The sequence below is a fragment of the Atractosteus spatula genome, chromosome 12, assembly GCF_055471065.1.
Source record: "Atractosteus spatula isolate fAtrSpa1 chromosome 12, fAtrSpa1.hap1, whole genome shotgun sequence".
Taxonomy (NCBI): domain Eukaryota; kingdom Metazoa; phylum Chordata; class Actinopteri; order Semionotiformes; family Lepisosteidae; genus Atractosteus; species Atractosteus spatula.
The window spans coordinates 24,233,016-24,258,677 of NC_142717.1; the positions used below are offsets into that span (position 1 = coordinate 24,233,016).

Consider the following 25,662-nt stretch of genomic DNA (forward strand, 5'->3'; position numbering starts at 1 on the left):
AACAGTCCATAATATCTCCCTTCAAAATATAAACAGGTATTTGTAAGACTGTAATTCTACTCCATGTTTATTGTCGATGCTTGTACTACAGTACAACTACACTCTGCATGTGTTTTTAATAGATGACGTAGTTAAATATGATTGATATTCCTCTCATCTAATCAAAATAAAGAAATGCCTTCCGGAAAGAACGTCACACCTTTGAAAGAATTGCGAAGTAGCTATAGGCTAAGCAGTTTTGAGTAGCCAATGGGAGACAGGAGGAGGCGGAATTGGTGGGGTGCGCGGTTTATTGTGAAGAGAAAATGGACAACAGATACAGTCGGGTGAAGAATTGTTTTTAATTCTTTAAAGATGACCTGTGTTGTCATCTGTGAGGACTGACACACTGAATATATTAAACGGAGATACACAGGAACCAAGGGAGATAACCAAGTAGGCCTTTAGCTGTTGGAGATCGGAGCGCCTGGACATCGGGTTGCCTGAGCGAGATGAGCTTCTCTCGGGAGATAAAGCGTGAGTTAGGCGGCGGGTTTGAATTGGGACTCGCAGGGTTTATGTAATCGATCTGTCCTTTGAAGACAATGCAATCCAAGTATGTGATAAGGCAGAGTTTTGCTTGGTGATTTTAAAAGCTGCCAAAGGGCTGGGAAAGATACAAATGATTGTACCTTCGGTTTAAGCTGCCCGTGCCTTTGACTCTCCTTCTCGTTCACGTCTAGCCTGGTAACGCGCATGTTCTCCCTAGCTTTCCTGTAACCCGTTGCCTTTGCTACTTTCACCTTCAAACTCTTCTGATTGTACGTCTTTGATCCCTGTTGCTGCACATCTTGTGACTCTCCACTGATCTGTTGGCTATTAGTAGGCGTGTATAGAAATTGTTAGCTTTCCAAATGTAATACAAAGATACTGACAATAAACCTGTACATTTTTTTATCCTCAGAGCTGCAGAAAGCAAAGACTAAAGCACAGAGCGCCAACAATCTGAGAGAAGAGGCCAATCTGTGCAACCAGCTAGGAGAGTTGCTAGCTAAGAATGGTGAGTGTGTGCACTGATATAGTGCTTATTGAGTAGGAAATCCACTAGTTCCCCATTGAAGTGTCGGCCCCACCTACTGTATACTGCCATTTTCAAAATGTATGGTCAGCGAGTGGATCGGTGAAGTGACTGCGACAGTAAAATTAATGTCACTCTCTTCTTAGGAGATTTCCAGGCTGCCATTGAGGAGCACCGGCAGGAGCTGGTGCTGTCAGAGGTTCTACATGATGTGATTGGCTGTGCTGTTGCTAACAGAAAGATTGGAGAGTGCTTTGCAGAGCTGGGCAACATAGAGGCAGCACTGAAGGTAAGATATGGCCTAGTTGGGGAAAACTGAAAATACAGAGGCTGGTGTACTAAGCATACAGCCTGGAGAATATTCTCACAATCCAATAGGCTATTCAGCCTTGTGACACTGTCCATAGGTTTAAAGATCCGGCAATTAAAAGATCCAGGTGTATAACACCCTACGATATGGCCTGAATTTATTTCTCGTGTTAGTAAAGTAGTGTTGTGGTGCATTATCTTAATGCAATTCTGCAGTTCTTCAAGCAAAATCAAATCTTGATGAATTTAATTCTTGTGAAATTAATCTGAAATCGATGCACTTTTATTTAGTTAATCTGGATTTTTAAAAGAACCTAAATCATAATGAAGAACATAGCCTTGTTTGGTGGTGCTTAAGGTAAGATGCAAAGTAGGACCACAAATGAGCATCTCAGTCTCTTGCTCTATAGAGTAATAACTCCCAACTTCCACTTTCACTCTTTGTCACTGGTCTGAATCTCTCTTGCTCTTATTCCCCGTTATTCATATCCCTCTACCTCTCCCTCAGCACCAGAGGCGCCACCTGTCTCTGGCTTGCTCAGTCAACGATGCAGCAGAGGAGCAGAGGGCCCTGGCCACCATAGGGCGGACCTTCCTGTACCGCTATGAGTCTGACCAATTGCAGGATAGCTTACTGCAGGCAGAGGAAGCCTTTAAGAAGAGCTTGGCGATCGTGGATGAGCGGCTGGAGGGTGAGTGGTCCTCAATAGCTTCTACCCACAAGCAGTGCGATTGGTGAACATATTTTGCCATGCCCTCGGACCACACCTATACTGTCTACCTCATTGTAATTTTATTTATTGCACATCACATCATTTACATGTCTGCATTGTTTACATTCGAGCTGTTTACTTGTACATTGTCTACTGTTTGTTTGTATATTGTCTTGATGCACTGTCAGCACTTTGTGTTTTACACTTTTTTTTAACAATCAAGAGACTTTCTGTCAGTAAGAATTCCATTGTACCAGTACTGTACATGTACCGGTTACATATGGCAATAAAGTGCAAGTTCAGTGATATAGAGCTTTTGGCAAAAAGTAGATTAGGTTTGGCAGATCTCTAAGCTTATTTTGGATTGCCTCCAACGTCTTGTCTGATTATGGGGAACAGAGTTTTGTCTCATCACGTTTTCAGAACTAATGAGAAACAAAACTGTACGTCGGTTTACGAACTTATTTGAGTGGTAGACATCCAAATAAAGGCTTTTGCTAGAGAAAAGTTTGCTGAGTGTGTGAAGTGTAAAATGCGGATGTAGACTAATGTGCTTGGCATGTCCTGTGCTGTCCCAGGTGCAGTGCCTCCTCGAGAGCTCAGTGAGATGCGAGCTCGGCTGTACCTGAACTTAGGCTTCGTCTACGATGGGCTGAGGGACCCCCAGCGCTGTAATGACTTTATCCGCCGGAGCGTCTTCATCGCAGAGTGAGCCTCTTGCCGTCTCAGACCCCACTGTGAAGTGTCCCTTTGTCCTCCCCTCAGCGTTCTTGTGTTAAACTAATATGTATCGGGCCACGTTCTTCTGAATGAATTGCAAAACACGAACCAGAGGACAAAATTCGAAACTATGTGGAAGTGCATTTGCAACCGAGAACAGTAGGCACTTCTTTACCCAAAGGTTTGTGGGAGTATGGAACAAGCTGCTGTGACCCAGCCAAGCTTTAGTAGCCGATACTGTAGATTCCATCATGAAACAGCTGGATGCAATCCTTGGATCAGTGAGCTACCAAACTGTGTCTAGAAGGGCTAATCTCTTTTTTTAAACTTTCCTGTTTTTATGTTCTGCTCTCCCAGTATCTCCTTGACTGCTTTCTGCAGTTCAGCCATTGCCAGAGCACAACTGCTGTATCCTGGGGGTGTATGTCTCAGGCCATCTGACCCTTGAGTCACATGTTTGCCATTTAGTGCACAACACAGCCGTCACACTTATATGTTATTTTTTAAACAAAAAAAAGAATGCTGTAACTCTTAAACAACTCTAACTTTAAAGTGATCGTGCACTCTTCGTTTCATTTTTGAAACCCACATCAATAATAAAAGAACATGATTTATCTGTTTAAGGGTGAACATTAGTAAGGAGGGGCTTGTGCCTTGTAAAACACACCTGCTCACGTTGTGCTAGAATGCATACTAGCACATACTCTAGAGTGCATAAGATGTATTTAGCACTACCGGTGTTGAGTTACTCTCAGGGATAGAGCAGACCAGCAAAATACATTTCAGCAAGAAGGGAGCATGTGGTACAAATAAAAACACTTGTGCAATTTTATAAGCAATCAGACAAAATGTTCATAAGCTACAGAAGACAATACTTTGCTGTCCTTCTTATGCCAGTATAAACGGCCAAGCTCCTGTGTACACTTTTCGTTTTCTCAAGCGTGGTCTAGAGCAGGCTCACTTCTTGTAATCTCTCTGATTCTCCCATAGTATCAGGGATTCTGCCATTGTCTCTTTTCCACTCACTCGGTTTTTTGCTTTGCAGGAAGAATCAGCTACTGGAGGATCTATACCGTGCCAACTTCAACCTGGGCAGCATCCATTTCCGCAATGGGCAGCATTCCCGTGCTGTGCGTTGCCTGGAGCAGGCCAAGGAGTGTGCTCGCAAGCTGAAGGACAAATACTGTGAGGGCGAGTGTTATCACAGCATAGGACAGGTAACCCTGCTTCTCTGTGTTATAACGTGCTCTGCACACTGCAGCACTGTGTTGTTAGACAAGTAAAGCTGTACTGCTTCAAAGTGGACTAGTGTCACTGTGCATCTCTATGTCTGTACAGGTGCTGCTGTCGCTGGGAGACTTTGTTGCTGCTCGACGATCCCTGAAAAAGGCCTTCAAACTGGGCTCCCAGCAGGCAGCTGAGAAGGAGACTGTGAAAAAGAATCTCAAACATGGTGAGGAAAGGGCTTTTCACACTTTCAAGTAGGGAGGTTGTAGGGGAGAAACTGAGTCTATTGCACCAGGAGGGCATAGGTTAATATAATGGCACAAAGACGTACTGTGATAATTGAGTTGCAATAGCAGTGATTACGTGGTAAGCAACTGCTCAGCTGCAGTATGTTCTGTCTGATTTAAACCACTGTAAATGTTTGGTTTACAGCAGGTGCTGTATAGTAGTGGAACTGATGTTTGTCTTAGTCGTTTATGGCTACCTGAGCTAGGGCAGATTCATAAGAGCATAACAAATGTTACAAACAGAAGGGGGGCATTATTGAAGTTTTTCATCCAGTAATTCCTTGAAGTCTTGCAGGGATTTGTACTTCATTGTTGGTAGCTATGTTCTCTGGAAGTGGACTAACTGTACCTGTTGTACCTGTTGTAGGACAGTCATTAGTGCTAGTATTGTTTCAGTTTTTCTTTTCCCTTCCCTTGGCAAATCGTGGACTAGGTTTCTTAATCTTCAGGGCTACTCATTTCTGTTTTTTCTTATATCAAGCATCAGTAAATTCTCGGGAGAATAAAATAAACTTAAAACTGTTGAAAACCAGTGCAAAAAAATGAGTTTTAGTCATTTTTCTGAGCAGAAATTAATGTTATCATGTCAGCCTATCGATATTAAAGACTGCAGTCTTTCTCAGTGCTGTTACCCAGAAACTACCGGGTCTCTGAGTCCTGTCTCGAGCAGTGCAGGTGTGTGCAGTGCTGTGCTCTGTGTCTCTCCAGCGATCCGCGGCTGCGCGCTGGAGGAGGGCCTGTCGGAGGTGTCGGAGGGTCGGCCGCAGGAGGCTGTGGGGCTGGCTGAGCAGCTGGGAGACCTGTGCTGTAAAGTGGGCTGCTACAGCAAGGCCCTGGAGGCCTACAGCACACAGGTGAGCTTAGACGTGGCCAAGACATGTTAAACTGAGCGGCTTGTGCAAAATCTTTCTGGTCCCTCGTCACAGAATGTGTTGTAGAATTCTATTTGTATCGCAAATGTGCATGTTATGAGAAAACATAAAGAAATGCAATTATTTTGAATAGTGTTTAATATGGCCAGGTTCCTGTAATTGGTGTTTTATATACCATTACATGGAACTTTCATTTATAAACTGCAGTTGCATGTTTTTGCAACATGAATGTTCATAGTCACTGTGCTTCTATATGCATATCTTGCCTTTATTATTGTATTATAAAAATTAAAATAGAACAAAATGTCAGAGGGCTTCCAGAAAATACACTTGTTCAATGATATGTTTGTGGCAAATGATTAAATGATTAAATCTCCTCCTCCAGGGCATCTCTTGGGTATATAATGTATGCATTATAAATGTTCTGCATGGTGAAATACATGCTCACTGGCACAGGTTGCTTCTGTATGTGGTGTTGCTGGACCGGTAGGTGTCCCTTTTTCCTCTGGACCAGAATTTTCCAATCCTGTACGGTGACAGGGTGGCATGGTGGTGCAGTGGTTAGAGTGCTAGGGCCCCAGGTTCAATACCCAGGACCTCCGTACAGATGAATGTTCTCCCCAATATCATGTGTGTTTCCTCAAGAGTGTTTTGATTTTCTGCCACAGTTCGAAGATGTACTGGTAGGTTCATTGGCTTTTGTAAAATTGGCCCTCGTGTCTGCCCCGTGATTGACCAGTGTCCCGTCCAGGATGTACCCTGCCCTGCGCCCGTTGCTTGCCAGGGTAGGCTCTTGCTCCCCCACAGCCCTGTATTGGGTAAAGTGATTAGATAATGGATGGATGGTGACATAAGAAACTGTGCCGCAGGAGGTGCCGTCCTTCATATGAGACATTAAACTGAGGTCATTAGAGATCCCATGCCACCATTTCTCAGAGGAGGGGTATTAACCCCTTTTTAAAGTCCTCTATATTTCCTGCATGATTTGGCTTGTATACAAACTTACCCTTACTTACCCTTAATTCAGTCAAAGTTCACTTCTCTACCGGATCTGTTGTGTAGAGGAGCTGTTGGTACGGAATGACTGCTGCGTGTCATCGCGATGGGTGCTGTACCTCAGTGATGAAGAGGGTGCCTTCCTATATGTAATGTGGTTTTTGGAACCTTTTGGATGAAAATTACTGCATAAATGCAAAGAATGATCTTACTACAATTAGTGCAGTAATACAGTCTAGGACAGAGGTTATGTGTTCCTGGTCTTGGAGGGGTGATGTGTCCACACTGGCCCTCCAGGAGCAGGTTTGGACACTCCTGGATTGCTCTAGGTGTTCAATGCACAAGAATAACCCCACTTCCCAGGACTGAAGGTTCTTTCTGGCTTAATACATTACTGGGCATGTGGCCACCCTAGCACACTCAGCATCCTGGAGTGTCAAATTCGGGTTTGCAGTTAAATGGGTAATGTGGGTACCACATATCGATTTCAACGCAGTATACAAACAGTGTGTTTCTGTCTGGCAGCTCTCCAGCGCAATATCTCTGGGGAAGCCTGCTAGGGAGTTGGCTGTGATCCACGTGTCTCTGGCTGCAACTTACACTGACCTCCGGAAGCACGACAAGGCAATACAGCATTACAGACAGGAGCTGGCACTCAGAGAGGGCAATCCCCGGGAGGTAGGGCCGTTGACTAAGTGCGTGCTCGCCCATGCTGCAGGTTTATTTCAGGGGGGTTTCTGACACCCCGGCGTGTGTTTTGCAGGAATGCGAGACCTGGTTGAACATCGCTGCGTCTCTGGAGGAGAGCGCCCACGGGCTGGAGGAGCTGGAGCCCTGCTACAGCGCCGCCCTGCAGTGTGCGCAGAGAGCCGAGCTGCCCCGACTACAGGTCTCTCTTCTTCGCCTTCTGTCATTTTACCCCTGCAGCGAGGTGAGGGCACAGAAATGCACGTGCAAAGAAACCTTTTCGCTGCCGCTCACGGGCACCCCTCCTGTCCCTCTTGGCAGTATCGAGTGCTGAAGCAGCTGCTGTGTGCCCAGCAGCGGGCAGGCTCCTCCCGCGCAGACGGCACAGCCTCTCGGCTGCAGGAGCTGCGTGGCGCAGGGGAGTGGAGCGATGGCGAGAGCGAGGAAGAGCTGGAGGGGGAGGAGAACAGCGAACCCCTGGAGGAAAGCGACCTGGAGCTGTCTGACTCAGGTGAGTGTTCGTGCAGCATGCGGGCATATTACAGTATAATTAGCACAGAAGGAAAATGCGCATGTAGCCTAAAAAGTAAAGGATTCCCTATCCTTAAGGGGAGAGAATTGTTAAGTCCATGTTTTATAGCTAATTTGTAAAATGCTTGTTTTATCGGCATGTATGTTCAACTACTTTTTATAAAAAGTAATCTTTAAAAACATCTAGAAATAAATTTCAGTAAGGCCCTCTTAGAGCAAGTACTTCCACACTTGCTTAGACTGGAAAGACCGTTTAGGTATCATCATTGTAAAAGGGAAAACAAAACATTAAAAGCTGTCATTTTATATAAAGGGAAATGCCTTATTATAATACAAACTCAGACTTATTATTTTCCGTAAAAGCACTGGGACACTGAAGCAGGTGGGGAGTAACAAGACTGAGATTTTAGCAAGATCTAAAAGAACAGGAAAGAATAGTAGGCCAGTGTCAGTAGCCTGGATCTCTCAGACCAGGATGAAACTGAAATCTGAATTTCGAAACAGAAACTCTTAAAGTGGGGCAGCACAGTGGTGCAGTGGTTAGCATTGCTGCTTTGCAGTGTGGGGGTCCTGGGTACAATTCTGGTTTCTGGGTAGATTGGCCCTCGTGTGAGCGTGCAAGTGTGTGCCCTGCTATGGACTGGCTTCCTGTCCAGGGTGTATCCAGCCTTGTGCCCATTGCGTGCCAGGATAGGCTCAGGCTCCCCTGCAAACCCGAATTGGATGAACCCTGAAAATGGATGATCTTAAAGTTGGTAAGCAGGAGAATCTTCAATCTCTTGTGTCGAGGGAAGATCATGTTTGTTCCTCCAGTCTGTTGAAGAATAGTGCCAAGTCAGTGTGCATGTTCACAGATCTCTTTCTCTTTCACTGTCCTGCAGACGACGAGGATCTTGAGGGATATGACAAGATGGTCACTGGCAGGAGAAAGACTAGTCGGGTCAGTACTGGCTGGCACTGGGGTGGGCTGGTCTGGAGCACAGAATTAGGCTTGAGGTTTGATTTTATGGCATCTGGTTTTGTGGCAGAGATGCATGTTCCAGAGCCTCCTTGTTTCTTCAGGACATGTCTCTTTGAGACATACAGATGGCTGCCAAACAGATTATCACCGTCAGTCACATCAGTGTCCAAGTAACACATGACAAATAAGAAATGAATATCTGGCTTATCCAGCCTTCTTTTGCACAAATCCTGCCTGCACAATGGCAGCCTGGACTGAAATATTTTCATATTGATGTATTTGTGTGACTTCTGAGGTGTGTGTCGTAGTGGATGTCCATCCATATTACTCTCTGTGGCCATTTTTACAGGGGGGTTGGGTGTTTGTCATGTGGTATCACAGTAAGAATGTGGAAACATCTTTTATGCCAGAGGGAACTATAAAGTACGACTTTGTGATCAGCTGGGATTAGGGCTGGGCGATATGGCCAAAAACATTATCATGATAAAAAATTTCATATCAGTCGATATCAATAATTATCACTATAAATGTCAAATCATTATTTCTTTCAAGTTTAAAGGCAGATTTTTTTCTCCTGAGTGAAAGTTGAAGAAACCAGACAGTTAATTGGTAAATGAAACAACTTTTTATTTTAAGAACACAACAAACACTTGCCAAACAGCAGAAACATTAAACAAATCTGTTAGCTGCCCGGTCTGCAACACGCATGCGCACTCGCGCAGTATTTTGTGCACATGCGTATATCATGCACAAAGCATAAACATATATGTCGAACATTTATAGAACTTTTGTTAAAATTATATAGAGGAAAATTATATCACGATAATTATCGTTATCGAATTATCGCCCAGCTCTAGCTGGGATACATCATTGTGTGCTGTGAAGAGCGGGTTACAGGTGCCATAATGTAAGGCTATGCAAGTGCGGGTTGCTGGAATGAGCTGATGTACACTTCTGCCTGCAGTGGAACCGCCGCAATGAGAAGGGTGAAACCCCACTGCACCGGGCCTGTATCGATGGCAACCTGAAGCAGGTCCAGTATCTGGTGGAGCAGGTAAGGTCACGCCAGAACAGAAGAGCACACAACCACTGTACCAGAGACTGGCTGGGTCAGTACCACAGAGATGCACCGCACAGCCAAAGGCAGACTAACTAACTCACTGGGACTAACTTGGGCAGAACTTGAAATTGGAAAGAATCACTGGTAACCAATAGAACACGGGCCGAGACTGAAAACTGACCAAGAACCCACGATCCAGGGAGACTACAACTGAATATGGACCAAGACAACATAGAGGGAGACTAGGACTAATGCACCTAGAGAGCCACTGCGTCTGTTAGCATGTGTGGATTGGTCATGCTGTGTGTTTCAGGGTCACCCTGTGAACCCCAGGGATTATTGTGGGTGGACTCCCCTTCATGAGGCCTGTAACCATGGACATCTAGGTGAGCCTGTCTCCATCTGTTGACCTGTCGTTTTATCACCTGTTTCTTTCATCACCCACTGTGGGCTATATTCATCTCAAAGCACTTTACCTCACTAAGCTCGTGCCAGATCGTCGTCTCCCCACGTCTCATTTTTAGGAAGAACAATAACAGATATAAACTTTGCATGATCAGCAGTGTTCATGCATGTTTCCTCTATGTGATGATGATGATTGGGGTGGGCTTCTCTCTGTTGCTTTCTCTCAGAGATTGTGCGCCTCCTCCTGGAGAGGGGTGCCAATGTGAATGACCCCGGTGGTCCGATGTGCGAGGGCATCACTCCACTGCACGATGCGCTCGGCTGTGGGCACTTTCTCGTGGCCAGGCTGCTGGTGGAGAAGGGGGCGTCAGTGAATGCCAGGAATGCTAAGGTAGTGAAAACGTATATTGTTTTTAACTAGAACAAGCACTTCAACCCATCAGAGCATGTAGTTTTCCTGGAAAGTAAGAAGGCACGAGTGGTTATAAGCAGGAGGAGGCCTGCATGCTATCTTGATCACTTTCAGAAATATACACTTTGCCCAATGTCAAATGAATTTTCAATGATTTACTCATGGTAGTTCCTTCCAGACTGGTCAGGAAGCTGAATGACCTGGGCATAAACACCTCTCTGCGCAGTTGGATTATGGATTTCCTGACTGGCAGACCACAGATTGTAAGGCTAGATGGAAAACTTTCTTCCACGCTGACCATCAATACAGGTGCCCTCCAGGGCTGTGTGCTTAGCCCCCTGCTGTACTCCTTGTCTACCCACGATTGTGTGGCCAGACACAGCTCCAATTCCATCTTCAAATACGCTGATGACACTACCATCATTGTCCGAATCACTGATGAGACAGCCTAAAGGGATGAGGTCAGGAACCTGGTGGAGTGGTGCCTTGACAATAACCTCTCCCTCAGTGTCAGTAAAACCAAAGAGCTGGTCATTGATTTTAGCAAGCAGGGGGGGGACCACATCCCTATTCACATCAATGGGGTGGCTGTTGAGCTGGTTAGCAGCTTCCTGGGTACCTTCATCGCTAGCAACTTAACGTGGTCCCAGCATGTAACCGAAGTTACAAAGAAGGCACAACAGCCCTTTTACTTCCTCGGACAATTGAAAAAATTTGGACTGCCTTCAACTGTCCTTACCACATTTTACAGGTGCGCTATTGAGAGTGTGCTCACGGGTGTAATTACAGTGGTTTGGCAGCAGCTCATTGTCTGACCGGAAGGCATTTCAGAGGGTGGTCAGGTCAGCCCAGTCCATCATTTGAATACAGCTCCCCTCTTTTGTGGAACTTTTTACAACTCGCTTCCTCAGGAAGGCTGGAAGTATCATTAAGGACACCAGTCATCCTGGTTCCTCACCTTTTTCCCCCTTCCCTCTGGTAAGCGTTATAGGAGCATAAAGTCATGTATGTCTAGACTCGGAGACAGCTTCTTCCCTCAAGCTGTCAGATTACTTAACTCTACACCTACCACTGGCTCACACTGGTGTTTTTTTTCTCTAAGATGTATGTTATTTAACTTGTTGATGTTGCTGTTCTGTGTTTTTGGTGTTTCCAAGATGTCTTTGTATAGGAGCATACATGCAAATAAGCATTTCATTGCATTTGTGCATATGACAATAAACTCAATTCTCTCTTATTTGGAAAAAGAAAAAAATCTATACTGTTTTTTTTGTCCTCCAAGAAGCTAGATTTTCACTGGCAAAAAAAACAAACAAGATTGTGTGTTTTTCATTTTCCAATAAAAAAAAAAACTGTTCTTGGCGTTTTGCTCACAGTCTGGTTCTGCTTGATGAACCTAGTTTACACTTCAGTGACGTTCTGTCCTTCACCATTTGTGCTGAATGCAGGCATACCTCTGAGAGCACAAGTTCTTAAGCATGCTTTTTTAAGAAGAAATCAGAAACCTAAAAAAGACAACCAAGAAGCTGGTTGAGATGTCTTGGAGAACAATGCACCAGGGTTAGCACTGGCCCCACCTGATGAGAGTGAGGGGAGGGAATGTAATGTCACTGAGCTAATTATGTTCAATAATGTTTGCTTTAGTGCTTTGCTTTTGCCTGATGTAAGTGTTATTGACCCATAATACCATGAAAGAGCAAAATCTGCAAAACTGGCAGAATTGTAAAGGCAAAGAATTGATATATACATTATGTAGATTATAAGCAGTCTGGAGGCCAGTGAGTGTCTTGTCAGTGCTGGTTGCAGTTATTCTTTTCTTTCAGCTTTATAATGGTTATCATGTGTAGAGTATCAATATTAGAGGCTTTACTGATAACCCAGTATCAGTATCAGGCCTCCTTATATATCAGTCATAGATATATAGAGAGTATAGAGAACTCATCTATAGGACCACATTTTGACGACCTGTTAGAGGACGTTGTCTTGTAGTGCTCTTTTCATTTGCCTGATGAGCAGCCAGAGTCCTCAGACAAGAAACTATTTCTTAGTTTTCTCTTCCAAACACAGCTTTCTTTGACTTGCTTGAGCTCATTTCCTGAAAAGTTAAAAGGGATGAAATGTTTTTTTTGGGAGGTCTGGTTTCTGATTGGGAATGGCAGGGCACCTTCGTGTGTGTTGAGTGAACCCATCGGTCTAATTCAGGGCTTTTTACTTGCGCCCCCCTGCAGGGCGAGACCCCCCAGGACGGCCTGCGGCACTGGCTAAAGATGTACAGCAAACACCTGGACCAGGAGACACGGCAGGACTGTGTCGACATGGAGAGATTGTTGAAGAGCGCGTCTGCTAGGGGAGGTGTGAATGATTCATATTCATATATATTGGGGCTGAGGGATTTTATTTAATTGAAATAGTTTACTTGAGTTTCCAGGCCTTATCATTTTTTCAACCCCACCCTACCCTTCTCGTTTTCCCCTTCCAGTGTTGGTCCCCAAAGCTGCAGTGCTGCAGGACTCTGAGCTGTTTGACGCAGAGAACTCGGAGCCGCTGGTGTCCTCCGGGGGGCGCTGTTCTCAGACTGCTCAGCCCACAAGGGACAGCGGGCGCAGCCCTGGCAGAGCAGGTGACTTCAGTGACCTGGGAGCAGCCCACCACAGGGGTAGCAGGCGATATTCCAGCAGCAGTGTGTGGCCGAGAGGCGGAGAGGATGAGTGGGAAAGCGACACTGTACCGTCTCAGGTAGGTAGCCTTGGTCTGAGCCACACTGTCATTGCATCTTTAAGAAACTCCTCTTTCAACAAATACTGGTGCCTCCTCTACCTAAAATGAGCATGGCGAGCTGGATACCATGAGAAAAATGAGGCATTTAACAACCACAGGGCATTTACTTTTTATCAATCTTTCAAGTGTACTACCTTATAGTGTTGAATGACCTTGTCATTCACTGGAGCTAAGAAATAAGAGCCCCATGCCTTTCTTCACATTTAAAGAATGTTGTATCATTAAACAAGGCATATTTCCCAGCTTGCTCCAATAAACCCAAATGTGTGAATGGAGTTTATGCAGGAAAATGAAAAACAGGTAACTGGAGCATAACAAAGTGAAATAGGTAAATTGGTTAGTAATTTTGTAATTTTCCATTTGAAAATGTTGCATTTTCTAGAGTGTTATTTCACAAAAATAAGTACATTTCAAATACACTTATGAGATTTCCCTCCTCCTGTATTTATTACTGAGCTTTTTCAAAATGAGGCAGCAGCATCATGGCAAGAGATGTAAACAGACTCAATAAACTCATCAAGAAGGCTGGCTCTGCTTTGGGACTGTTAGCCCTTCATCTGCTCATCTATGGACAGCATGTTGCACTATTGTACTTTTTGGACACTGGATTAATATACTGTGTAATAGTATAATTATTATTATAATTAACAGTATAATTTATACTGTTGTACTTTCAATCTGTATATACCTATGCACATTTTGCACATATTTTATTGTTTTACATTTGACTATTAGCATATTTTGCACACACCTAACTCTATTTTATTTTGTATTGCTGTACTTATTTTAATTTTTAGTCTGTTCTGATTTCTGTTTTTGCTTGTCTTGGGCTGGGCTGCTGTAACACCTCAATTTCCCTTTGTGATCAATAAAGTCATATCTATCTAAAATGTGTTTTGCTGTGCAGCAACAAGCACAATGCAAGCTGGTTGAGAGAACTGGCTTCTGCAGCACATTGAACTTGTCATCCTGTCGATCCTCTCATCTAGCGTGTCTCACCGCAGAGCAGCCCCTCACGCAGCGAGATCGACTCGGACTCCTCCGTGAGCCCCCTCCGCCCTGTCTGCCCCCGCCTCCGCCTCCCAGCCTCCCCCGTGCCCACTGAAGAGGTCCTGCCAGCAACAGGGAGGGAGGCAGAAGCTCCTGCTTTCAGTGGGAGGCAAGAGTACCAGAGAGCCATGAGGGGCCTGGGCAGTGCCAAGTCCCGTCTATTAAGTCAGGGCCTATCAGAACAGGAACTTAGGACCAGTGTAGCGGTGTCAGCCAATGGCAGGTCTGCGCTTGTGCGGGAAGAGGAGTACGTGGATGATGATTGGCTGGAAGATGATATTGGTGCGGCTCAACCTAGGAAGAGGAGACGAGTTGGTTCTGGACAAGAAATGAGAAGGGAAACTCCAAGTGCCCGCTCAGAGACTAGGGCGCAGAACAACTCTTCTGCAGCACCAGAAGTGGTCCCCAAAGGTAGATATATGTAGAGACTGTGGTGCACTGTTAAAGGAAGGTCACTTTATTTGTAAAAGGCTATAATCTTTGTTTAGTTTATTGAACATGCACAGTGCACAGCTCTTAAGTTGCACCAGAGTTAGTTAAAAAAAGTCATATGCATTTGACTATTTCACTCTACTATTTTCCCTGGATATGCTTAGACAAATGGTAAATGTAATATATTAGCATCTAAAATACTTCATGTTGGATGGCCATGTATAGTGTACCTTGTGTCCTGATACAAACTAAGCTATACTAATAATGAAATTGTTATAAAGCAAATATACACTTTAAGAACCTTTGGTTATATTGTTGGTGCTCATAGCATACAGTATGTACCCTCCTGTCATTAAAGTACCTGAGTAATATTTATATTTACTTTGACTTGATAATAGTTAATGGCCTTAAATGTTTGTATTTTCAAAATAACAGGTACTCTTCACACAGTTAATATTGTGATAACAAAATTGATCCCTTTTACATCTGTTGTAAAAGTAAATCAGTAAAAGGACATTTAGAAATTAGGAGTTTCTTCAACATGAAGAAACAAACTTTATGACCAGTTCATAGCAGTGAGGAGGCTGTTGAAGAAAAAAAGGGAGACTTGCACCATATAAAATATCTCATCTCTTTCTCTCTGCAGTTCCCAGCGGGGCCAGCAGGGGTCTCTCTCTGAGGCGTGGCGGCTCTCGCGTGCGGCAGGTGAAGATGACTCAGCTGTCGGGCATGGTGGTGCTGGGCAGGCGGGACACCAGCCGACCCCAGAGCCCCGTGCACGAACCTCCCACTTGGCCCAGCCAGCCCAGTCTGACCACACAGTCCCCCAACACGCAGGTGAGTGTGTTGACAAGGGAACAGACACAAGAACAGTGTTACTGTAAACGTATCCTGTTGGTCGTCTTCCAGAGATACCTCAGACAACTGAGATGGTGCCCATCTCAGTTGCCACACAGGGAAGTCTCAGGGTGGAGAAGCGCCCGGCCAGTGTTACTGGTGTTAAAAAGAACTGCCATTTCCTCTTTGACAAACTGGGGCTTTTTAACAAAAAATGTTATTTGCTCAGCTGTCGCACTGTATGTCTCAGATTTTTGAATGCCTCTCACTTTTTCTTTCTCAGTCTGGAAGTCTTCTACAGCCTGTAGCTGCTCCTCTTCCTTTACCAATCAGAGTGAGGGTCAGAGTTCAGGACAATGTCTTCCTCATACCTATTCCTCACAGGTCAGTGCCTCAACTGTCTTGCCACCATACCTTTGGTGAGAACATTGTATGGCTGTGCCCATGATTTCATAATTCACCCAGGGGTTTAAAAATTTGATCTTGGTCACAAGTCAAACTTAACATCTGTCCATTTTCTGTTAGGCTTAAATTATACCTAACAAGTCTTTAAAAGTGAGTTTAGTCTTTTCTCTTTAGCCACACAGAATTAGGTGATATGATATTCAAATTTTAATTGAACTGGTCATTTTTTTATGCCTCATGCCTCACCTTTAAATCTTTTAAAGAAGAAGTTGGATGATTTATTTGTTTTCCTTCACTAGGAGGTTCAATCCTACTATGCACATATTTTTTTAATTCTTTGTGCACTGCTTGTGTCACATTTCAAGGTTGTTTGAGTTATTTAAGTTATAATCTTTTTTCATTTAGTGTCACTTGTTCAGACATTAATTTATTTGTTCACAGGAACATAGGAAAGCTTACAAACAAGAGGAGGCCATTGAGCTCATATAGTGCTTAGCAGTTACCTGAACCATCATAAGAGAAGCTAGGGTACCTCCTTTAACAACATGGCTGGATAGTTGGTTCCGTATTGCTGCAACCCAAGTAGTTTCCTCTGGTTCTGGCTTGTTGGTTGCAGAGCAGGCCGTGAGTGTGTGAGCTGCTGTGTTTTAGTTTGTATGCGGTGCCTGTGTGTTTCAGCGAGGCGGAGTCCTGCACAGTGTCCTGGCTGTGTGAGCAGGCAGCCCAGCGGTATTATCAGGCCTGTGGCCTGCAGCCTCGGCTCTCTCTGCAGAAGGAGGGAGCCCTACTTGCCCCCCAGGACCTGCTGCTGACTGTACTGCACAGCAACGAAGAGGTGAGAAGCGATCAGAGGAGAGAGGGACGGGGATTGTTTATGTGCATGAAAGGCTTTTACTGTAGGTGGAGAGGAAGATCGTGATATTGTGAGAGAAGGTGAATCTGTTATGTCCCTTAATGGGGATGTAGCATGCAGAGATTCAGAGTTGCAAAACTACAATGCCAAAACTGTGCTGTTTCAGAGAGAGGCACATGGTTCTGATCTCTTCATAATATGAATGATCTTCAGCTGTAATGTCAGTTAAGATTTAGTTAAGTAATGTAGCTAGTTGGCGTAAAGGTGCTTGCATGGAGAGCTTCCAGTAAGTGTCTCCATCTCTTTTCCTCACGTCAGGTGCTGGCAGAGGTGACGTCCTGGGACCTGCCTCCCCTTCAGGAGCGCTACAGGAAAGCCTGCCAGAGTCTGGCTGTAGGTGAGTGGCGTGATGGGGGCAGGTTTCATTCATACTGGCGGTGTACCCAGAAAAACCAGAGAGTATACCCGAAGATCAGAAACATGAAATGAAATGCGTTTGGGGCTGTCTTCACATTCTAAATTCATGGATTTTAATTGGAATGGATTGTGGGTGGAAGGAGGATATTTTAAAAAGTCCAACTGTGCACAGGAGAAAGGTGGCATTAAACCAAAAGCTGAAATTGAATGTTATTCTGAGAGATGGTTAAATTTAAGGAATGGCAATATCCTTAACAGACACAATGGACTGTAAAGAGAGAAGATAAAAAGAAGCCTACTTTGTTGTCTCCAATATTTCTATTTCTCATTTCCTAAACACATTCGTAATCATCTCATAGCAAAAGTGATGAATGTTTGTAGCGTGATTCTTCAAAAACATTGATTAAAAAGGCTAAAAAGAATACAGTTATAAAAAGTTACAAAAAAATTAAAAATTGAAACTTTCCTAGCTTCAAAATATTCTGCTCTTTGCTCTGCAGTATTTTCCCTTATATATTATTTATGTGCATGAATGTGCATTCAATCCCGAATCAGTCCATCAGGTGGAAGAAATCCAGACTTGCCTCATAACTGAATGCATCTACTGTACATGTATGTTTTTTGATTACAGGTGCATCCCGGTGCTATTAGTAAAATAGATGCAGTGTTTAGTTTGTAACACAGGGAATATCAGTAACACGGAAAATCTGTGTCTCGCCTCAAAGAAGGCGTGTGCAGTTGGTCAGGTGTAGTCATGGACAGGGTCAGACATCAGTGTTGAGTGATATGGATGATTAAATGCACATCGTGTGCAGGGACACAGTATATACTTGCTGAATGTGTCTGTCCCTCATTCTGTGTGTTACAATCTGCATCTCTTTGCAGATGAGAACAAGCGGGTGTGTCGGCTCTGTGAAGTCCAGGATGGCAGCCCCACTCTCTCAGTGTCCGGGCTCAGTCTTTCTCCTCTCGCTCTTACTCCCTTGTTGCGCTGCTTGAAACTGCAGTCGTGCCTCAAGGAGCTCCGTCTCTCGGGCAACCGCCTCCATGATGACCTCATGGCTGAGCTTGTCGCCACGGCAACCACCTTGCCCAGTCTTCACATTTTAGATCTTTCTGCCAATCACATTACAGGGGAGGGGCTTAAGAAGGCCTCTGCTACACTGGATGGGCGGAGCCAACCTGCATTCCCGGTACTTAAGTTGCTTTTAGCGCCTAGATCACACATTCACTGCTTAATTTTTTGTCGCTGTTTTGAATTAATGACGTTTGCTCAGCTTCTTGCATTTTGTTTAGCTGATGGTGAACATAACTGACGTCAGTTTTTATCATGGTTCATCTTTCCATCAGTCAAAGGATGAGTTCTGTTAGTTTGAAGCATACTACAGGTGATAGTGCAGGTGCTGAACATAAGAAAATCAGAACAGCATTGACAATCAAGCACAACTCATTCACTTCTCAAAGATCATATAAACAAATGGTTAAGAGAAGTTTGTTAAAATGTTGCTTCAAATTTTTTTACATTAAAATGATTTGTATGTCACGATAAGAGAGTGGTATGTTAGAGAGAAAATGGTTTAAAAATGATTAGTGTGCAGTAATATACATGGAACCCCATTCTGTTCCACTGATTCTTATGGGAAAAGCTTCTCCCTTTATATTGAAAGGGCAGTGTTCATACTCTTATGGTCCCTAATCCTAAATAAACAATATTTACATTGTTCTTAGGAAGAAATATCTCCATGAAGGGCAATCTGCTGTAAGTCTTGACTTTCTGTTCCCCAACCCCAATGTCTATCAGGAACCATCCTGTACTTTCATTCACTTCCACTGAAAGTCTCCAGTTTGACCTGATGTTTTTTCACTTCTTAATCTTTAATTGCTTTGAAGAAAAGTTCAACAATTGAAAGAAATTGTTGATATTCTAAAAGGGAAGTGTCAAGTTTGCCTGCCCCTGCTCTTATTTTGCTCTTTCTTGATGGGTATTTTGTAAGTGTGTCCCTCTGTGTTTGGATCACTCCGGATGTCTGGAGTTAATGATGGTTCTCTGGGGCTTTTAGACAACACCTGGAAATCACTCTGGATAAACTGCAGATAACCAGCAGGGTCAAAAAGCCTTCTGTCATTTGTAATCTGTGTTTATATTTACTATGTGCTGTCTCTATGTATTGGATTGTAGCTGCTTCTTTCTGTGGATAGAGTTTTACCATATCTTGTCCCCACAGTGTCTGGAGGAGCTGGACCTCAGTGTCAACCCTCTAGGAGATGGGGTCTCTCAGGCCTTGTCTTGTCTGCTGTCAGCCTGCCCCCTGCTGGCCACTCTCAAACTACAAGGCTGTGGGCTGAGTACCCGCTTTCTGCAGCAACACCGCCTCCTGCTGGCCAGCTCTCTGTCAGGTAAATTATGACATTCACATTCATAAAACACTGGCATTTCAATTCTTGGAAAACATTCCAGTGAAAATATATAAGGTATTAATTATTTGAAGAATTGTTCTGAAAATGAAACATGTGACTTCAGGGCAGCAAGAAACAAAAAGAATTAATGTAGCAAGCCATGTATTCCAGTAAGAGTTCATTTAAGGAGTACATAGCTGCATTTAACCAAAAACTGCAAGTCTCGATGAACACTACTGGGCAACCCTGCTTAACAGGCAGTGTAAACATTCATCGTTCATATCACTTAGAAAGATGGTGCCCTCATGCTACCCAGGATTGGGACACGAAATTCCTAGATTTAGCACTTTGTGGCTTTGTAGTTACGGATTTTAATAATAAGTTGCTTGGCCTTGCTTTTTTCTTGCTTTCTTCTTTCTTAGTGTGTATGTGTTAGTGTGTCATTCTGTCTTTGATCTGTCCATATCCTGTGGGTCATTGGTGTCCAACCCAGGATTTTCAGATGATCTAAATATAGATAAAGCTCTGGGTACTTTAGTCTCTTTGAGAGGGAAAAAAGAGCAAGTGGAAATCATCTACAGTGAGTCTCGCCCTCTGACATTTGTGTTTGCTGTGATGCAACTGAGCCATCGTGACTTATTGAAAGACACACATGCTCTCTCCGTAGGCACAGGACATCTGAAGTCTGTGTGTCTCTCCCACAATTCCCTGGGCTCCATAGGAATGGAGCTGGTTCTGAAGACACTACCTCTCCATTCGCTCACACACCTTGACCTGTCTGCAATCCGCAGAGGGCCTGCAGACTCTCCCGGTACAGAGCACCTGGCAGCCCACTTGTCTCAGGTACACATGGGCCTGTGTCACACCAGGGCTAATATGTAACACAATGCCACCCCTGGTGAGAGGTGTCGTCTGCTAGCATTGCTATGGGAAGATGTGTTCTAACAGCAGCAGTGGTGCCAGTAGGAGGGACGTTCCTTAATTGAAGCTGTAGGAAATGCTTTTTATTAAGATTAGATTTGGTAGAAAGCATTAAAATGGTTGGCTGAGAAGATGTTTATGCAATGAGCTTGTATTTGTAATCTTATTTCATTTATGCAGTTACAGTAATGTTACTGTTGAAAATGAGAATGGATTTGTTGTGGATTACTCTAACAAATAGTACAAATAACAAGATTCCCCTTCCTTTCTTGCCATATGAATTTATAAAAGCCCTCCGGTGATTAAATCCTGCAGGGGGCGGCAGAATGCAGCGGAAGAGACGATAGAGACAGCTGCCTGACTGTGGACATGAGACTCATCATTTAATATATTTTGCAGGAGGGCTGCTCTTTGATGCACCTCAGCTTGGCTGGGAATGGACTCAAGGACTCTGACCTCGCTGCCCTGGCCAGGTGTGTTCTCCACATTGCGTAGACTGGGACCCACCCCTTGCGTTACGCATTATTAATAATTAATAATAATTGCTTACACTTATATAGCGCTTTTCTGGACACTCCACTCAAAGCGCTTTACAGGTAATGGGGATCCCCTCCACCACCACCAATGTGCAGCATCCACCTGGATGATGCAACAGCAGCCACAGTGCGCCAGAACACTCACCACACACCAGCTATCAGTGGGGAGGAGAGCAGAGTAATGAAGCCAATTCATAGAGGAGGATTATTAGGAGGCCATGATTGGTAAGGGCCAACGGAAAATTTGTCCAGGACGCCGGGGTTACACCCCTACTCTTTTTGAGAAATGCCCTGGGATTTTTAATGACCACAGAGAGTCAGGATCTCAGTTTTACATCTCATCCGAAGGATGGCGCCTGTTTACAGTATAGTGTCCCCGTCACTATACTGGAGCATTAGGACCAGCATACTGGAGCACTATACTGGAGCATTAGGACCCACAGGGCGAGTGTCCCCTGCTGGCCCCACTTACACCTCTTCCAGCAGCAACCTTAGTTTTTCCCAGGAGGTCTCCCATCCAGGTACTGACCAGGCTCACACCTGCTTAGCTTCAGTGGGTTGCCAGTTGTGAGTTGCATATCTTTCTTACCTTCAGTGGGTTGCCAGTTGTGAGTTATTGCATATCTTTCTTTGTCCCGATGTCTGATCTTCAGCCTGTCCGTGTCTGATAGTATCCCAGTTTCTTTTTCTGTGCAAGCAGGACTTTTGACTGTCCGTCTGTAAAAACATCTTACTGTGTGTCTTTCCGTCTGTATGTGTGCTGGTCTGCCTCTTTGCTAATTACTGATGGGAAAACCTTTGTAACCAAGTGAAGAAGGTAGTGTTTTGAATCAAAGGTTAAACTGAAATTTATTGCTGCCAGGTGATTTATTTATTCAGGCCTGTCTTGTCATGTGTTGTTTCCACACAGACTTTTAAGTTTGCAAAAACAGATACTACATTGGACACAAGTCATTACATCAATACAAGTACTTTCCACACGTGCGTGACATGTGTGCAGGAAGCTGCACTAAGAAGACTTACAGACGAGTTTTGAGATTGACAGTATGGCATTACAGTGATGCTTAGGAGAACACAGTCATTATATAATGCCTTTGTTTTAGTGGCATTGGCAGAGTGACACTGTATTAAAGAGTTTTTTTCATGTGAGAAAATGTAACAGATATTCAGAATACTGTTCTGTAATGTTGATACAAAACATTTTTAAGCAGTAAAGTGCTCCTCAATGTTCAATGATGACTATTAAGATATTTCTATTTCAGTTGGGATTCAATGATGACTATTAAGATATTTCTATTTCAGTTGGGATTTCCAGTTTTACATGAAACCAGATCAAGGTGAAAGGGCATTGTAAAAAGAATGTCGCTTAACTCTGAATTATAAAAAGGTGGAAGGATATTTTTTATATCACATCCTAACTGCAATTGAAAGTGCAAACCTCCATGAACTAACAACATCCTTGTCAGTGGATGCTATTTGAAAGATCTGTCTTTGATCAATGCAAGTGTCTCACTGTCTGCCTGCTTCTCTCCAGGTGTCTTACTGTGTGTCCCACCCTGGTATCTCTGGACCTCTCAGGAAATCCTGGAGTTACGGCAGCCGGACTGGAGACGCTGCTGTCTGCCCTCCGCGAATCCCAGCGCCCTTTGCACTTCCTCAACTTGGCAGGTACTGCTCATCCAAACTGACGTGATTCTTTTTTTCTGTTTAGTGCTCTCTTACTGCCACTGTGGCATTCTTCCACTTTCTGTTCTGTGTTCTTTGGTTTTAGTTCATCTCTCTTTGTGTCCTCCCGGCAACTATATCATTTTTTTTCTCATAGTTTTTCGCTTTTTTTATTTGGCAGACCAGGGTCTTGGTCTAATTCTGTTTGATAGTTTGGATCTTTTTGGCAGCTCTTCAGCAGTGCCGGGGTTGCTGTTTCTGTTTTCTCCTGAGTCCTCTTTCAAACTCGTTTGCTTTATCAACAGGACCGGATGTTATCTTGTAATGGAACATTAATGCTCAAACACAGGCATTTCACAAGCAGAGAGCATTTGATCATAAGCACAGCTACAATTCATTGTGTCTCTAGACCTGTATAGGGATTATTACACCCTTTAACCAATATTATTGTCCCTTTTCTTTGTCTGTTACTGCTTCTGTTCTCTTTTTTCCTAGAAAGGGTTGCAGTTTGTTTTTCACATGGACCCACAACAGGAATCTTGCTGTTTTAACTCCCATTCAGCTCTCTGTTTCACATTGTAAAGGATGATGCCTCACATTGAGTACAGTGCCGAGGGTCACAGTGACATAAGTTGCCTGTGTTAGTAGCTACTTTGTGGTCTCTTATTTTCTTATTTCTTCACACTTTTGAAGTTGCAGGATTAAATAACATAAATGTCAAAGTGTTAAGAACGCTAAAGTATTACAGCTGTAGCAAAAGCCATCGTGCAAAGAAGTCCAACACCGCATTTTTCAGGCTGTTGTCAAGATTAGGGTTTTGTTACTAACATGCAATTGATTTACAGTAGACACTGCTTATAAACACGGTTATTATATGTTGTTTATTCAATACTTTGTATAGCATTTAGTTTATAAAATGTTTATAGACAGCATTTGCAACCCCTCACCTATAAAAAGTCATTTTTCTCATAGAGAGAGTGTAGAGGAGCTCTGGTTCCTCAGTTAGATTTAGTGGTCTCTTAAACATAGCTGCAGTCTTGCAGAAGGAGGGTGCTGTGTAGGACTGTAGAGTTTCCAGAGGTGCCCTGCTCAGATAGCTTTCCTTTCAAGTGCAACCAGAAGTTGCTATACTGTATGTTACTTCATCGTTATCTATTTGATCAGCAGAATGCCTCTCGCTTGTCTGCTGCTGTTGTTGGGGGGAATTCCTGTGTATACCTCTCAGAAGCATAGGAAATATCTGGAGGTGGTCTCCATGAATACTCTGCAATTAGACTTCAACAGAGTAGGACTGACTAAGTTCTGCCAATATTATGAAGATGATTTATAGCCTCCACATGCCTCAGTGGCTATGTGAATGCCTGTTTTTAATTAATTGAAGTAGATTTAATTTTTTACACTGTTTTGGAATAGTTTCAGTTGTTTTATGCAGATTGATGCCTGATTTCTAGTCTGCGCTAGGTCTCCAAAAGTCCTTCCTGTATAGGTTGACTAAGCTGAATACAAAATAGGGTTGTAAAAATAGTGTTGTAAAGAAGGCTGAGATCATTCTGTAGTGTGAGGCTCACCCTCTCCCCTGAGAAATTACACTAATCTGGAAGATGCCTCCGTGCCCCTAGTTTTAACGGTAATAAATTTAGGAGATCTTTAATCTCCTTTGCAATCTCATTCTCAAACAATGTAAAATAACCCTCTTACCTCAAGAAACACTGTTATCCTAAACTCTGTGTTAGGTGATGTTTAGTTTTGCTATACTATAGTCCTAGGCTCTGTGGTAAAACAAAAATTCCCAGAGGATAATAAAACGTAAAAGAAAAGTCAGCAGGCACTATGCTGGTCTCTTGGCTCGTGCTTGGTCTCTCTCTTAGTACTGACCTTGTGCCCTGTGTCTCTTGGTACCAGCTGTGTATCCTTCTCTCTCTGTGTGTTTTCATCTCCCAACTCTTACTCTGCGCCTTTCTCACTCTCCCAGGCTGTCTCGTGTCCGGCCCGTGGGACAGCACGAGCATCGACAACTTGTCCACTTGTGTCTGGGAGCTGCGTCTGTGCTCCCAGCGCCTCAACAAGCTGGACCGGGAGGAACTGGTGCGCAGATGGGGCGAAGGGGCCGAACGTAGCCTGGTGTCCCGGCTCAGCAAGTGTTTCATCAGAGCTGCCGCACCCCTGGGAGAGCCAATGACACTGCCTGGGCCTTGACCACACCCAAGAAGAAGAGTTTCAGTTTTACCAGCTGACTTTCTTTTTGATAGCTGTATACTGCTGGGGCAGTATGTGTTTAATCTTCATCTGTCTAGACAAATTGCACAGACAAAAGCACTTTGTCACAGCCTCAGTGTCAATGTGCCTCCCTGAAACCACAGCCATCAAACTGTTCTCAGGCCGTTTCTGTATGCACGTCTCACCTATGGGTCTGTGTTGGTGTGGAGCCATTTTATAGATGAAAAATCATTTGCTTGTAAAAAATTCTGTATTAAAATAACATTTGCCTTTTGTCATTTTGTGAATTTCCAACAACTTCTCAACAGGTCCTTTTCTTTAAAGCAAATATACTTCATGCTTGTTTTGCAGGGGAAATATTTGGCCATGCATTTTAAAGTGCAGGAAACAGTGATGCGATTTCTGCTAATAATTTTGATGCAGAGTGTTTCCACATGTAGTTGCCGGAAGGCTGGCTACGCATTCTGGATAAAAGGGCAAAACTATTTTAGAAGCTCAAGGAGAAGATCAAGTCATCCTCTATAACCATCAAAGATAGGCATTGGCTGTGTGCGTCATTGTTTTCACAATGTGGTTTATTACAAAACCACAGTAACCACTGTAGTGTTTCAGTCTTAAATGGTTTTGGCTTGAAATAAAAATGGCTGTGCTGCTCCCATCACACCAGTAGATCTTGAAGGTGGTCGGAGAGGTCAGAGTAGAAGATTGCAGACAGCATGCATGCTCTAAAGTGGTAAACCGACCTACAAAGAGCTCACAATTGGATGTGTCAGAAAACTGAAAATAGCCTGTGGTTGCAGAACATTTTGTAGGCCATTGTAAACGTATCAGGAAATGCTTTATTTTTTGTATTAATCATGTACTGAATATGAAGTCTTTCATCACAGCTGGCAGAGGCAGACTTAAATTTGTCCAAT

The 25,662-nt window shown here is 43.8% G+C and overlaps 1 protein-coding gene across 1 annotated transcript; it reads left to right on the forward strand.

Annotated features, from left to right (window-relative positions):
- The first annotated feature begins 292 nt into the window (after positions 1 to 292).
- On the forward strand, positions 293 to 25,039 carry tonsl (tonsoku-like, DNA repair protein). The gene is made up of 28 exons (XM_088929249.1): positions 293 to 516; positions 944 to 1,039; positions 1,204 to 1,346; positions 1,875 to 2,058; positions 2,658 to 2,787; positions 3,845 to 4,016; positions 4,138 to 4,252; positions 5,022 to 5,167; positions 6,707 to 6,859; positions 6,945 to 7,070; positions 7,190 to 7,379; positions 8,281 to 8,339; positions 9,325 to 9,414; positions 9,734 to 9,806; positions 10,053 to 10,216; positions 12,466 to 12,589; positions 12,717 to 12,973; positions 14,005 to 14,476; positions 15,144 to 15,334; positions 15,618 to 15,718; positions 16,418 to 16,574; positions 16,911 to 16,989; positions 17,895 to 18,202; positions 19,235 to 19,406; positions 20,074 to 20,249; positions 20,727 to 20,800; positions 22,398 to 22,531; positions 24,501 to 25,039. Exons 1-28 carry the CDS (start codon positions 492 to 494, stop codon positions 24,722 to 24,724), a joined length of 4,335 nt encoding a protein of 1,444 aa, XP_088785375.1. The 5' UTR covers positions 293 to 491; the 3' UTR covers positions 24,725 to 25,039.
- The last annotated feature ends 623 nt before the right edge of the window (positions 25,040 to 25,662 follow it).